Source organism: Cyprinodon variegatus, unplaced genomic scaffold (assembly GCF_000732505.1).
Source record: "Cyprinodon variegatus isolate N-32 unplaced genomic scaffold, C_variegatus-1.0 Scaffold1197, whole genome shotgun sequence".
Classification (NCBI taxonomy): domain Eukaryota; kingdom Metazoa; phylum Chordata; class Actinopteri; order Cyprinodontiformes; family Cyprinodontidae; genus Cyprinodon; species Cyprinodon variegatus.
Window position 1 is genome coordinate 115,046 of NW_015151650.1, and position 15,561 is coordinate 130,606.

General features: G+C 38.3%; 2 protein-coding genes across 4 annotated transcripts in view; one reads left to right on the forward strand and one right to left on the reverse strand.

Moving 5' to 3' along the window:
• The window catches only part of LOC107102078 (tectonin beta-propeller repeat-containing protein 1-like), a 29,583-nt gene extending 28,169 nt beyond the window's left edge, over nucleotides 1–1,414 (forward strand). Inside the window, 3 exon segments of the mRNA XM_015401239.1 lie at nucleotides 81–200; nucleotides 1,269–1,353; nucleotides 1,356–1,414. Coding sequence (XP_015256725.1) covers nucleotides 81–200; nucleotides 1,269–1,353; nucleotides 1,356–1,414 — 264 coding nt within the window.
• A 2,429-nt stretch (nucleotides 1,415–3,843) lies between these two features.
• bhlha15 (basic helix-loop-helix family member a15) overlaps nucleotides 3,844–15,561 on the reverse strand; it is a 24,600-nt gene continuing 12,882 nt past the window's right edge. For 2 of the 3 annotated variants that reach the window (XM_015401243.1, XM_015401245.1), the window contains one exon: nucleotides 3,844–5,293. In XM_015401243.1, coding sequence (XP_015256729.1) covers nucleotides 4,675–5,244 — 570 coding nt within the window. In that variant the 5' untranslated portion in view covers nucleotides 5,245–5,293 and the 3' untranslated portion in view covers nucleotides 3,844–4,674. Of the gene's footprint in view, nucleotides 5,294–7,976; nucleotides 8,105–15,561 lie in introns of those variants that run through there. The other variant, XM_015401244.1, reaches the window with a different exon arrangement.

Here is a 15,561-nt window from a genome sequence, read left to right on the forward strand (position 1 = left end):
TAATAGTCGACATCTAATTGGTAGTTGTTAGGATGTACCTGTTTGATGTTTCCTGGGTTGATTGTTGTTGTTTGCTGTAGGTTTGGATCATAGCAGACAAGGTTCAGGGCAGCCACAGTCTGAGCTGCGGGACAGTGTGCCATCGACTCGGAGTCCAACCCATGGAGCCAAAGGGACAATCCTGGGATTATGGCATTGGGGTAAAACTAGTCAGCCTCATTCTCTGCAATACTAATGGGATTTTGTTTGATAAAAAAAAGACATATATAATTATGGAAAGATGAAGATACACGATATTTAGACATTTATACTAATGAGTATCTGAGGACTTCTTGTATGCATCAGCCTTCCTTTACCCTGATTTAATACTTTCTAGAAGCTTTTTTTGTCACACTTTTTGACTTAAAATGGACGACCTCATAAAGACCATTTAGCATCCATCCACTGATCATAGCTGCTGATTTTGTGTTAGCGGGTCAAATTCTGGACAGCACACAGGAAAGCAACACTAACCAACACTAACCACTAACATTTTAGAGATGGGTAAAACATGCCGACTGTGTGCAGAAAGACCCAGACCATGAGTTGCATCCAGGACCTTCCTGCTGCTAGGCAACAACACATAGGATGCTGTAAGTGCAGTGTTGTATAGTAACGAAGTAAAAATACTTCACTACTGTACTTAAGTATATTTTGGAGTACTTTATACTTTCCAAGAGTAGAATTTTTTGAGAACTTTCACTTTTACTTCACTACATTTACGAACTTAATTGCATACTTTTACTCTGATACATTTTCAATGTTTGGTTTAGTTACTAAATAAAAAAAAAACGAATGAGAGAAACGTAAGTGTTTTGACCCCACCTACTGACTACAAAGTCGGGTCTTGCCTGGGCTTGTTCATCAACACCAATAGGATTCGCCTTTTTTGCAAAGCCAGTCTATATCTATCCTACACTTGGTTGTTTACATTATTTTAAATGAATTTAACCTTCACAGTTTACCAAAATGTAAAAAAAAGTCATTTAAACTGCACTACTTTTTACTTATACTTTTCACTACATTACTTGAGTACATCTATTTTTACTGTAATTCTTATACTTAAGTACATTTCAGATACTTTAAGACTTTTACTCAACATTTCAGTCAGTGACTTGGACTTTTACCAAAGTCATATTTTGGAGAGGTACTTATACTTTTATTTGATTCTGACATTTCAGTACTTTTATACAACACTGTGTAAGTGTTGTTTCTATGTCTCTTTCTAGGGTGGATGGGACCACATCACAGTAAGAGGAAACTCCATGGAGCCACCGCACATCTGTCTTTCCTCCAGGACATAGCCGCCCCCCCAGCCCCTTGCAGCCCCCTCCTGGTCAGGAGCACAGCGATCAGCAGCACCTTAAAGGAATAGTACACCCAAAACATGATTAGCCTTCATTTTCTNGATATCAAAAAAGTACTCCAGAGTGTTGTTCAGCATGGGGGTGAGTAGAAAATGAAGGCTAATCATGTTTTGGGTGTACTATTCCTTTAAGCTCCTAATGTAGCCCTCAAACTGCAGACTATTTGGAGAAGAGATCTAACCTTCAGGTTTGGAGATGCCAGCAGGTTGTAGTATTCAGAGAGTCTGAGCCAGTCTCTAATTTAAACTAGAGATTTAAATTCTGTGATTGTTTTCTTGTCAGTGATGTTTGTATTTTGTTAGTATTTGTGGAAGCCTGTTGGTCTCGGGGCCTTTTTTAGTTGTTTCAAATTTGATTTAGTATTTTCGGGTGTGTTTTAATTTGTTTGTGTTAAAACCAGTTCACCTCAGAGAAAAGAAATGTTTTGTGTTATATTATATAATACTTCTTCACTTTCTCTATTTCTGTTGAATTTAGATTTTAAGGTTGTTTCCTCTCAGGAAATCATCCTTTATATTTATATATATAAAAAATCAGCTTTCTAGGTAACACAGGGCTGTTCATAATTATGACCATTCTTATGTGTGCAGTAAAATAACCCCAGAGGGATGATGACACTACCTTTTTTAGCCGATCATATTCTTGTTTCAGAAGAAAAGAAATCTATCTTGCAGACCTGATCCTACTTAGAAGTTCCTTTGTTACATCTCTGCTAAATAAGGCTTCAGCTAAAAGATACAAATTAACAAATGTTTGTTTTCTAAATTGGACAGATAATATGTTTTATAACATATATGTGAGATTATTTCTCATCTGAAAACATTTGAAACCCACTGTATATGAAAAGCTTTTTAAAAAAACGCTTTAACCATGTCACAGTGACTGCTGCCATCCGTTCATCAGAGATAAAACTTCTCTTTTTTCACCATAAAGTAAACAGTTCCAAGCAGTTTCTTCATTTTAAAAATGATTCCAGGAGCAGGACTGGTTTGGAAAGGTCAAACTTCACGTTTCTCAGCAAAGCTGAGGAGTTCTGGGCGTCGAAGGCCTGGAAAACAAAACATTAAAAAAACAGAGCACTAATAAAAGGTCACCATGACAACACAGATTCACAAACTGGTTTCAGGTGACTTCCTGTCAATAACACTTTCAATGAATATGTTATTTCAAATACGATATAGTGGTGCAAATGCACTGTTAAACTTTATTAACAGGACAAAAGGGGATTACTTGGGGAAAAAAAAGTGTGTTTTAAATGTTTAAACTAAACCTTCCTCTTTCTTATGAGTGGTTGCATCTACATGTCTTCTACTTCCTTTGGCCAGATGATTGGACAATGACTGAGCAGTTGTAAACATGTTTTCTTTATTTACTTGTAAATATAATCAGTTATATAAATAGTTTTGTGAATGTTATAAGGTACTATAACAAGTTGTAATAGAAGTGATTGTTCCTGTTGCTAAGGAGTTTGATGAGACGAACATTAACTTATAAAATGGTTGCATAACAATTCACTGTCTGACTGCTGCAGCGTCTTTAAATGTTGATCGTGTGCTGAAAGGCAGCATTATCTGTAAATAGTAATCATATTGTGTAACATGATCCAGTTGTGCATTCTCCAAAATAAAAGTCGGTGTCAATAAATAAAAGGTTTTATTTTTATAGCTACTACTCAAACAATCTTTTCACATTTTTTTTTTTTTAAACCCGGGAATGAGTTAAAATGCAGGAGGAAAAAAAACCCAAAACAACACACACTTAAGAGTTGACACTAGCCAAACAGCTAATGCCGCTAATGCTGCAGGAAAAGATGCAAATTCCTTTCAGCTTTATCGTAGTTGATTATCATGGGTCACATGAGGTCTCTTGCAACAACGCTGCAATATTCAAACCTGCTGCTTGTCCTCCTCCATCCTTCCTGAATATGACCGTTATGACCAGAGCTTACACTCAGCAAGTTTCTAAACGAACACGCACGCACACAGATCGCAAGATAGCAACAAAAGAGAAGAAGTTCCTTTGAGCTGCAAAGAAAGTTTGAAAAAGGGAGAGTCCTTCTGCTCATCAAGCATTTCACATTCAGCACTGTTTGCTGAATGCTTTTACAGGTCGACATGTTCTAGACAACCAGCTCATTATGTTCAAGCATGTTTTATGGGGTTACAGCGCATCTCAAAAATATTCTCATCCCTCCAACAACTTCAGAATAATGTGACAGACAATACAAAGTTACAATGATATTATACATAAGAATGGGATCATTTTCTACAACCATGTTTCGGTGCAACTACAGTCTTTCAAGATATCCTATGTCTTAACAGTTTACAAAAGAAGACAGTTTTCTTGCAAACTACCTCAGATCTGTGAAAACCTTATTTTAAGTTTTGTCATAAATTGCATATTTGGAGTTGGACTTTGACTCCTCCCTCTAATCCATGCACTAAACCGTTCTAGTGTAGGTCTGGGTGGATGTTTGGAGTCACCGTCTTCTCTGATGGTTAACCTCCTCACCAGTCTGTTTTGCAGTTTAGATCCATGCATCCCCATCAAATATGCTATATTGTCTTGTCTCTAGCTAAGAAAAGCTCTTCCACTGTATCATACCGTAGCACCACCTCAAGGTTTTAAACGGAGGACGGACTGTTTAGGGTGCGGTTATTTTGACAACCTTCCTCCACGTTTGCTTTGTCTCGTATTTCTTGTGACAGTTTGTAAACAGGGTTTCTAATGGATTTTCTTTCACCAATAGCTTTTTTTTTTCTTGATGTATTTGTGCCTGATTCTTTGAATGTTTGTTTATTGCCTCATAGAGCCTGATAGGATGGTTAAAGCTTCGGGTGTTTTTTTAATTAAATCACCTTGCTCTAAATTATCCACAGAATGTTTTCCTATCTGTTTGCTGAGTTCCTAGTTAGAATTGTTCATCAAGATTCTCCAATGGCTGAAATTTCTAAAGAAATTTAAGTTTTATTTCGGGGTATCAGAATAAAGGGGGCAGAAATAAATGCACCATATTTTTAGTTCTTTACTTTCAAAAACTCTTGGAAACCATGTTTCATTTCTCTCTTAAAACTGTACACTGCTTTGCGATTGTCTGTCACATAAGATCCCAATGAAATAAATGTTTGGTTTTAAGGTGAGAAATCTGGAAAAGTTGTTGAGGTATAAAAACATTTGTAGGCACTGAGGGTCTAGCAGTCAGTTCTAAGGAGGACGGCCATTGAGCGGGTGTGTCTTGGTCCCTAAACCATTCCACAGTTCCAGTCTGTTAGCTTTCCTGGCCAAAGCTCTTCATGTGGGTGAGGTACTGGGTGAGGCCATCCTCCCCCTCCTCCTCCAGGTGCTGCTGGTAGCACTGCAGCAGCCTGGCATCTGAGGGCCCCCCCTCAGTGGGCAGGCAGGCCCCCGACATGTCCAGGATGATGGTGGTCAAAGCTTTGATGTAGTTCTTAGCCAGAGTAAGAGTCTCGATCTTGGACAGCTTCTTGTCCATCTTCACGTGTGGGATGGCTTCCCGCAGGGCCTGAAAGGCGTTGTTCAGTTTGTGCATTCGCTGCCTCTCCCGCTCGTTGCTCTCCAGCCTTCTGATGCTGCGCTCCTTGGTGCTGGTGCCGTACATCCTGCGCCGCCGCCCGCCTCCTCCACCCGTTCCTCCTCCTCCCTGACGGCGCCTCCCGTCGCCGCTCCTCAGAGAGCCTTTCCAGGAGCCGCCGATCCGAACTGAAGCCTCTGATCCTTCCTGCTCACTGGAGCCGGGCTCTGTGTCGGGTTCGTTCTCTGGCTCTGGATCAGACCAGGGCCTCCTGGAGCTTCTCACAGCCTTTCCTTTGGACTTCATCCTGCTGCTTCCTTTAACCTCTTAGCCTCCAATAAAAAGTGTCTCCCAACTAGAAAAAATCCCAAAGCACAATCAGGAAGAGAAGAGAAGAAGTGAATTTATTTAATATGGAAAAAAGGACAAATTATGACATCACTTCAATGGTTCTAATTAGTAAAAACACCAAAAGATGGTTGATGATGCTCTGGAAGGCGGAACTCTTTAATTCAACATTGATCTAAGATTGTAAGATTTTTTTATACAAATCTTCAAAATATATTTTTAGTTTCAGACCAGTTACAACCATTAACATTCCGTTATTTTAACATATTTTGCATAAATATTCATCCGTTTTTTTTTTTACTATTTATTATATATTTTTAATCATTTATCATTTTTATTAATTGTGAAGTCATTTTATACCTGTTTCTTTCAACACTTTTAAAATCAATTACAATCTAACTGGGGGAGTGGCGGCCATGTTGTTACAGCATAGAGCTTGGAATCCTGAGGTTCTGAGTTCGAGCCCCACTCCCACTGACTGCCACTCTGGGTCCCTGAGCAAGACCCTTAACCCCACACTGCTACCCGGGCGCCGCACAATGGCAGCCCACCGCACCCCAAAGGGATGAGTTAAATGCACAGAGTACATTTCATTGCTTTGTTCTTGTGACAGTGAAATGACAATAAAAAGTTGAATTCTATCCTAAATCTATTCCTGGATTTATCATTTCTATTGATCACACTATTTCCCTCTAAAAAGTCTTGAGCAGCAGAACCATACAAGCTGAGGGATTTTTATAGGAATATTTCTAAGCATAACAGAAAAACACAAAAACTCTAAAGCTCCACCATATAACCTATAATACATGTTTTCTTGATTAATTCTTAATATTTCTAAGAGTTGTTAAAATGCAGTGTCAGTGAATCAGTGACTTGGAGGGCTACACATTTACTTGAAAACAAGAATTAATTATGATTTTTTAAAAGAGTAATTTGTCATATCAAAACAGGTAACTTGCTACTTGAACCAGGCTTTTAAAGTTTGTCTTCAGTTATTTTAATTCAAAGTCTATTTCATGTTGTATGTTAGCAACATATCTAACTCAAACTCATGAAATGTGTTTCTGGCTTCTGTTTCTAGACTTTTGGCTCCCATTGGTGAATTTGTCATAGATTATCAGCAGGTGCCACTAACTGTTTGATTAATGGATCCCCACATCTTTCATCCAATGTCTAGCTTAACGGCTGCAGGCTCCAGTATCTGATCTGACGGTGTGAAAACTCCATGATGTTGCACCTTTTATCCCATCACTTCTCAGATAATGTCACTTTCAAGGTTGTGCTCACAAAAATAGAGTGAGTCGCCAGCACTGAGGTAACAAAGAGCTGTTGGTTGCTTAGGACCCCTGCTGGTCTGACTACCCCAACAGAAGCTTTTTCCACACAAAGAGAAAAAAAATATTTAAATTTGCATTTACAACCAGTGTGGTTTAATGAATTTAGATTCAAAACCCAGTTTTTTTAAACGGATAAGAATATGTTTTTATGTTGCTTATGAACACATTTTGCAGGGTTTACCCTCTTAAAACTCAGAAAGCAATACAAAAGAAGGTAGCCATATTTTTTAACAGATGATATAATTTGATGTTTTTCTGATGATGTATCTGCAATACTGAAAATATCTCAATCAACTGTTGGGGCTCATATACGGAGTGAATTTTGTGCCATTTTTGTTACAAACACAGAACACATTTGCAATGGAGAGATAAAACTTTGAAAGACTTCTTAATCGAAATGTTTAGATTTTTTTTCAAAAAAACTTTTTTTCACAAATCTTTTATTTTTCCAAACTTAAATTTTTTAATTGCAATCATACAGACTTTATTTTTTCAAATTGAGTTTTATGAATTGGATTCTTAACACTTTAAGCCAGATACAAACACCTCTCCTTGACCAGTACAGTACAAAATTGATACTGGCTTCGATACAGACCAATAGAAATGAGTCTTCATTCCTGACTCAGGAGAAAACCCCGCCCACATAAGTGCAGATAATCTGATCCGTAAAAATTAATTTCAAAAGTCTGAACTTTGTGAAACTCAGTCTAGAGAACAAAAATGTTTGGAAACATAAAATGTAAACATTTTAAATTTGTAACAGAAAATAATAAAAAAAAAAGTATTTGAAAAATATTATTTTAAAAACCAAAGAACAAGAATAATTTTATTGATTAAGAAGTTTTTCATATTTTAATTTCTAGCTTGCATCTACTTTCTTTTTGGGGGGGGCGGGGTTCCATTTACAAAACGTGTTACAATAATGGAACAAATTTCACTCCATACTTACAGATGTATATATGTAAAAAAAACAACAACAAAAAACTGCTCAACAAAATTAACAGATACCACAACTCTATGAAGATAAATTCAAACGTCTAGATTATTTGAAACTTTAAGCAGTCTGTTTTTATCCTGAACCCCTAAAAGTTTTAGTAAATGTTAAAACAAACAGTGGAAAATGTCCAGAAAGAAAAAGAATATTGGAGCAGAAGCGGCGTTTTAGGAGGAAAAAAGCGCACAATAATAATAAAAAAGTTAGCCCAGCTATGTTCCAGCACTGTGCAGCTCCTTATTTGCCTAACCTCAGACAGTTGGAACATCTAACGGTAGAGCGGAGCTGCAGCTCAGAAAGGCTCCTACTGCCAGCAGGAAACCAGAAAGCCAGAAAAGCGGAGGGACTGAGGGTCTTACCGCTCTGCGTCTTTGGAGAAGGAGTCCTGGCATAAAAACCAGCAGCAGAAAGTCAGTGAAGGAGCCGCGGAGCGTCACCGCGCGCGGAGATAAACTGCCACATGTGCGCTGCTACCTGTTAGTGACTGAGGTACACGTTGCTCTGCTCAGCCAATCAGAGAGCGACTCCAGGCTGCTAAAACCAGACAGCCTGCTGCTGCTGCTGCTGCACAGCGATGACACAGCATCACTTACATTATTACACGCCTGTAAAACTGCTGCTCACTGTATTTATATTCACTCCAATAGCATGTGTAACCCGCTGCCTATGAAAGCACAGCTGGATGAAAAAAGGAGCTCATTCATTTCCTCTTCAGAACCTCAGAAAAATTCAATTTTCTGTATTTTAACATCCGACATCCCAGGAGGTGCAGGAACAGAGACCTTGCAATGCAGGAGTTCATACTTCAATGTAAGGGCGACCGTTGACACAGTTAAATTGATTTATATATCATTGATTTATAATCGGTTTAGACACCAAGCCATGGTGGATACTGTGGTGGATGATGAAAGTGAAACCAATAAAGGCAAACGCAATGATTGTGATCAGATCTACTGTTCTGCTGTAGCACCGCAGTCGGCCTCAGCAGATGGCCGCTCACACTGAGCCTGGTTCTGCTGGAGGTTTCTTCCTGTTCAAAGGGAGTTTTTCCTCTCCACTGTCGCTACAAGCATGCTTAGTGTGAGGGATTGCAGAAGAGCCAATGAGTCGATGCAATCAACTGGTTTTCCTTAGATAGAAAACTTTGAATCATTTTGACTGTATGATCTGGTTGAACTGTAAAGTGCCTTGAGATGACATGTGATGTGAATTGGAGCTATAGAAATAAACTGAATTGAATAGAATTAAACACACATGAAGGAGAAAGTTGATTAAAAAATGAGCATAAAGAGCAGAAAAAGACAAAAAGAAATACAAAGAGAAATACTCAAAAGAGAAAACATTATATTGTCTGTCGAGGCTTAGAGGCATGAACATGTACATTATTGTAATCAAGAGGGTTGATTTTATCTATATTAAATAAAGTTCTATAATAAAAGGGCAAAACAAAAGATAAAAATATGAAAACTAAATAAAGTAATTAACCACATTTTAATAGCCTAGTATTACAGCGATTTCTGTGAAAAGGGAGTAGATTTCAGTATTCACCACCACACTGATTACCCTTTTATGTTGTCAATGGAGCCAAATCTTAAATGCTGTAAGAAGATTTTTACCTCCCATTGAACTTTTAATAGAAAATGTATAACTGTAAACCATAGTTTTGAATATCAGTGTGACTATGACCCCGATTACTTCAGAAATCAACCTACTTTGCTTTAAAACATGCAGCTGTAGAGGAGATCCTCCTGGAGCAGAGCTCAGCTCAGCTTTTCAGCAGCAGAGAGGCTAGTTGGGCCCAGCAGTTAACATAATTTCCATTGTGGTTAACCTCTTCACCGCGGTCTCATTTGAATACAGTCTTCTAGGCTACACCTGCCAGCCCTAAGGAAGGTCTTATTTAAACTACTGCTGCCTTCCCAAAGATTTTGCTGTAATGTTAACTGATGTATATTCATAATACTACCAGAGGTCTTAGCAAACAAACTGCATCATGTGGTAATTACCTATTTTAAGTAATCCCTAATCTGACTCCCTTCCACTCAGAGATGTGTTTTCTGAGTCAATCCAGCATTATCTGTGTCACCTGCAGGCTGCTGTTGGCAGTTAGGATTATTACCTCTTCCCTTTTGTTCAGATAAAACCCAGCAAAAAAAAAAATCACCCTATCAGTTCTGCAAGTGACGCTGAGTGTGTATTTAAACAATGTCCTGCAGTGTGGATGTATGGTGGCATCAGCAACAGTGTAAACTCTGCATTAAAACAGGACAAAAACAAAGGGAAATTGCAAAAAATAAACCTTTGCAAAAGTAAAATATTTTTGCAAAATAGGAAAGAATGACATTTAAGCAACATTCAGCACCTAAAGTTTACTGTTTGGAGAATACTTTAAAAGCAATGCAACTTTACTTTAAGGCAAGGCACCTTCTGATTACTAAGACCCCACCCTGTGTGCCTACAGAGTGTCTTTGTGTTGTCTTAGACGGATCCACCCATCAAACACAACATTTTAAAGGCAGAAAACAAACGCTACGGGCTTCAGATTAGCTGTAACCATATTACAATGTAGTAACATTTAAAAGAAGTTTGAATAGAAAGATCAGGTGCAGAGACTGCAGTGTCTCTGCTGGGAGAAACATCGGCCATGGTTACACTGAATTTGGAGTATAGGAAGAGTCACTGGAGCTCTGGGGGGTGACTTTGAAGAGTCTGTAGACAGGGGATGAGAGGAAATAAAAATGGCAGACATCCAAACTTTATAGAGATGATTGCTCAGAAGATGCTTTGTAGGATGGATGCGATAACAAAGATGTTTACAAGTTAATCAATGCAGGGCAACACAGAAATACACAGGAAAACAAGCATGCACACATGTATTCGTATCTAAGGGCATCTTAGAGACCTTAAAGAGAAATTATGTAAGTTTTTACAGAAAAAATATCTTCAAAACAGCCTAAAAATAGAGCAAACTGACACCTCAGGGGCTTAGCGCCGATGCACCTATAAGCCTGTAGCCTACTTTCCTGAATTTATTTGGGTTGGAAGTTCCTGCACTATTCGGTGGATGTGACGTCTTGCACATCCATATTAAATGAGTCTGACCAAGCAATCAGTCAAAGTTTATATTCAAGAGGGATTTTGTGGATATGCAAAAGAGATCGGCACCAATGGCAACTCCAGTTAAAAAAAAAACAAACCTTGTTAAAGGTATAGAGGACGATCTTTTATTTCTGGGTGGACCTTATAAATAAGTGGCCTTCCTAATTGTCAATCATCCTGGTGATATGTTTACGTAAGGCCATCCTACGTGCTCATCCTGTTAGCTATATTTTTCTGCACATGTGCATTTTCAGTCGTATATCTGTGGTGAGCTACGGTTTCAGCAAGTCACTGAAGCTCACCTTTCTCACCGCGGTTCTTTGAAAATGGCCAAGGGTCATAAGAGAAAAAGTGTCTACGAAATGCATGAGAAGAAAAGAAAGGCCTCAGAAGAGGCAGATGTATCCCGGTATGCTTTGCGCGGAGAGCTCTCCTCGCAAAGCATTATGGGATTTGCTGTCACAGACGCCCACTGCAGCCATAGGCTGCCGCTTCCCAACAGCAGCGACTAATAACAAAGATGGCGCAGGCCCTGCGCAGTGGAGGAGGAGTTACATGACCATCAACATAAAAAGCAGTGATCATCTGTCTGAACGGTCAGTTAAGGGAGTTTGCTGTAAAGTCCACAATATAGTCCCTGCTCTGTATAGTGATTGAGGGATTTAGGGGTTAGGGTGGACATTGAGGCACAGTAAGCTTATATGAGCTATGAGAACAGCAATTTTTAAACATTAAACACGTGCGAGAGCGTGAACAAGCCCATTTCTCCTCGTGCATGCTCTCGCATGCGTTTAATAGGCATCCTCTCTCAGGAGCGGGTACAGGATTGTTCAGGCCCATTTCTTTTAAGTGGAAAAGGTTGTGTTTTTCAAAAAAATTTGTTAAAATCCTCCACAATACCTTTAAGCACGAGTTTGACCAACAAGTACAAGCAGAAGAGTGCTGCAGTGCTTTGTTTTGGCTAAAGGTGGCAGTATCATTAGAAAACTTTGTAAAGCCTCTTAATTCTTAAACAGTCATTTTGCAGGACTCTATTGTGAAGTTAATCAGGCCATGAAAAACTCATGCATGCATGGAGAAAAGATTCTGAGATAGGTAAATCCCAGGTTGGGATTCAAACTCGAAACCTTCTTGTTCCAAGACAACACTGCTACCAGTTGGCAAACCATGTAAACCAACAAATAAGTCTCAAAGTCTTTATCAAGTCTTTCATTCTCAAATCTCTTTGCTAAAAATAACTAAACAATTTCCCAACAACTGCTCATTATCTAGATTCTCCATAAAGCTTACAGCAGATTAGAAATTCAAACATGCAAATCAGCTTTTTTTTTATTAAATGAGCAATTGTCATTTTTTTAGCAGAGATTACATTTTGTAATGGTTTTAAAAGTCAGAAAAGCAAAAATTTAGATAAATGCAAAAAATGTAAAGCTTTCTGTTTAATGTACTGAAAGGGTGTTCTACTCAGCATTCATCCCATCTGCTGTTTACAGACTCATTAAGGAGAAACAATATGAGAAAGCCTTTGTTTTTGAAGTTTTAGCTATTTTTCCTATATAAAAAATGTAATTCTCATGTATTTCCCAGAGTATAAGTGAGTAAATGAGGAAGGGCTCTTATTCAGAGAAGCTGAAAGTGTCTAAGTTCAACAAGCTTAACGGTGAGCTAGTTTAAAGAAGTAAATTACAATACCTTGTTCCGATATGAAGCAAAGTTATTTAAAAGAGTTAATCTAATACCTAATCGAATAACATGAAAAATCTACAGTTTAAAGTCTTTGAACACAAGTAGAGTCTGAAATTTTTTTCTTTTTTCTTTTGGACATTAGAGTGATTTAAATACAAACATGTCTGGATGATGACAGGCCTGTGGTGGATAAAGAACATTCTGACCTAACAAGAGAGGGTAATGATTACGGTCTGGAGGAAGACTGTGAGTAGTGGCCTTATCTATGGCCTACAGGAAGCATTTCTGTTCTAAATCTGAGGGTTTAAAGCATAACACCGGCTGTGAATGCTTTACTGAAAGTAGAAGCACTAAAGGTTGAGGCTGCTAGCAAAGTACAAACTAAGAAAGGAGAAATGTGGCCAGTTGTTCAGCCAACGCCATAGGAATATTCCACTTAGCTCCATTTTTGGCTCCCAGAGACCCATAGTGACCTTCTGCAAGCAGTATTGGTGTGTACATAGAATTTTGCAAAAGTATAAAAGTTTTTACTGAGTCTATCCCACCAACTTTACCATTTTTGTCCAGAAAAGTGAGCCATATTGGACTGGAAGCTTTTCAATAGAAGCCAAATAGTAATCAAGTTAAAATCCACTCAGTAAGATTCTAAATAAAACAAGCAGTATATGTATATATTACAACCATTACAGACCTCGTCATCAGAAGGTTTGCATGTATTAAAAAAAGGTTCAAACCTGTTTGTACTCCCAGAGCAGATATTCAAAGAAGGTGCAAGGTGATTTGAGTTTGCGGTTCAGCAGAAAGCGTATGCAAACCTTTTTTTTACGTTTCTGTGTTCATAAAAATGCAGATGATATTCTATCGACAAAACCGTGGAGGATCTCCAAATTTAAACACCATATGCAAAGCTATTATTGCCACGATGGCAGAAGATGGATGGAGGGTTATTCTGTGTGCATTGAAACATATTCAAACCATAAGAAATAGCAAAAGTAAAATCATGTCAATAATTAATTCAGCAGCATGGTAGAAAAATGAAACCAATGGGTAAACAAAAAAAGGCTTAACTTAAATATTGTGGCATGTTACTAAGAAATAAAAAATCTAAAAACATGCAAAGAGATAATGGGGGACGTGTTGCTCATCGGCACAAAGCTGTTTTTCCTCCCTCCATTTAAAACATAACTCTGGACGAATCCTGGTTATTCAAATCGTCTTTAAGTTTTATTTATGCCTTACTTTGAGATAGGTTACCTATGCAAGCTGCACTCTGAGTGTTATTATTACATTCTTTTTTATAATGATCATTATTATCTCCAAATGCATGACTTTGAACCTCATCATTCTTTTAGGGCCACTCTTAATATTCCTGTAAAACATTCAAATTGCTCATTTTATGGGGTAGAACCCAACCAGTTAGCACTTCTTGACTCAACCCCGATCCTTCTAGAATGCCTCAACACGCCTACTTTTTTACATCTTTTAAAAATAAAATTGCAAATGCAATTAAATCCCCAGTATTTGGAATATTTCACAATCAGGCCCTGTGTGTAGATGTAGTGTTCACAGTGTTTTCATCACTGCTGCTTGCCTTTATCAAGGTTGCACTTTAAAAAATTAAACAGTCTAGAGAGTTGTACTAAATAAAATAATAAAACAAATTACAAAATAAAATCTGTCTAAGTCTAAATGTAGTTTAGATTGATCCAACCTGTCAAAATAACAACTAAAACTATAAATGAAAAGGCCATAAGGAAATTAGGCTCATTATAAATCTTTGTGCAAAGTTATTTTTGGAATAATATTATGATAAATGTCATGTAGAGATTTTTTTTAAAACAAAAAGGGGCAAAAATGACTTCCAAGTTTCAAAATCTATGAATGTTTAGGAAAGCTGGAAACTACCAAAGGTGTAAAGTAATTTCATGTGTGTATTTTATGAATGGAGGTTAACATCATTAGTACATTATGGCTGCATATGTGAGATAACAGCTGTGGCTCTCCCATCTCAGAAACAAATAGCAGCTTTTGGCTTTTGGCCCTTGAACAAACTTTGAACATGTGTATGAGTGTGGGCTGGCTAAGGGGGGTGCTGGTATGTGCACAAGGACTGCTCAGATTGTGGGAACAGACATCTGTTTACACAATAAAGTTGGAGAGATCCGTAGAAACTGTTTTCCGATATTAAAACTGAAATCATTTTGAGTTTGTATTTTGAAAAATTTGTGAGATTCATATTTCTTGCTATGATGAAATGTGGAAATATGTTGATTTCCTACAGATTGCTGAGGGGTGCTAGCGGTTTTCCTTCCCTCTTCAAGGACGCTGTATCTAATCAACCAAACCTCACCAACACTGGACAGTGGAAACACTGTTGCTGTTTTAGTTGGCTTAGTTTCTGCTTGCATCGGCTTTGAGGCCTACACTGTTTGTTTTCCCGCAGCAGCTGATAAATTCTGAGCTGAAGAACGCACTTCGGCGATGAGGCAAGCTATCAGGCTTTCACAGGCATGACATTTTTATGCTTAAACAAACTGTTTATACGACTGGCTTGACATTCATTTGGAAACAGATTGTGTGTTCGATACAGCATTGACTTCAAAGTGTAATTAGGAGCTGGAAAGAAACCAGATCTGTTATGCAACTACATCCTAGTGAACGCCTCCTGCTCTTATCCTCATTACAGCAGTGAAAGCTAAATGCACTGCGCAGCAGCTCTACGTGGCTGTGATGTCATGGTTCGGAACAAAGAGGGGGAAAACAGCTGTTGAAATCCCTGACTCATCAAATGGGAGGGAGGGGAGGAGGAGCCGCAGGTAAAGGAACAGAGATCTGGATGATTACTCAGTTTTTCCATTAGGCCAAGGCTGGCCATCTGAAAGAAAAACAGCAGTGGATGTCACATTAGGCCATGGTGACAATTGGATGGCCTTCAGCTTAAGGGAGATGTCTGGATAGAGAGGCTGCTTTGCCCACTAAGTCATCAAGCACAGCAGAGGTCAGACTGTATGTGTGGGTTATGTTCCCCATTTTATATTTTCTAACCAGATCAACAAGCCTAAAGGCTGAGCCTAATGTGGATGACTCTTAACTTTCTGCTTCTGAATGCAGACAAAACAGAAGTTATAGTCTTTGGACCAGAGTCTTTGACAAAGAAGC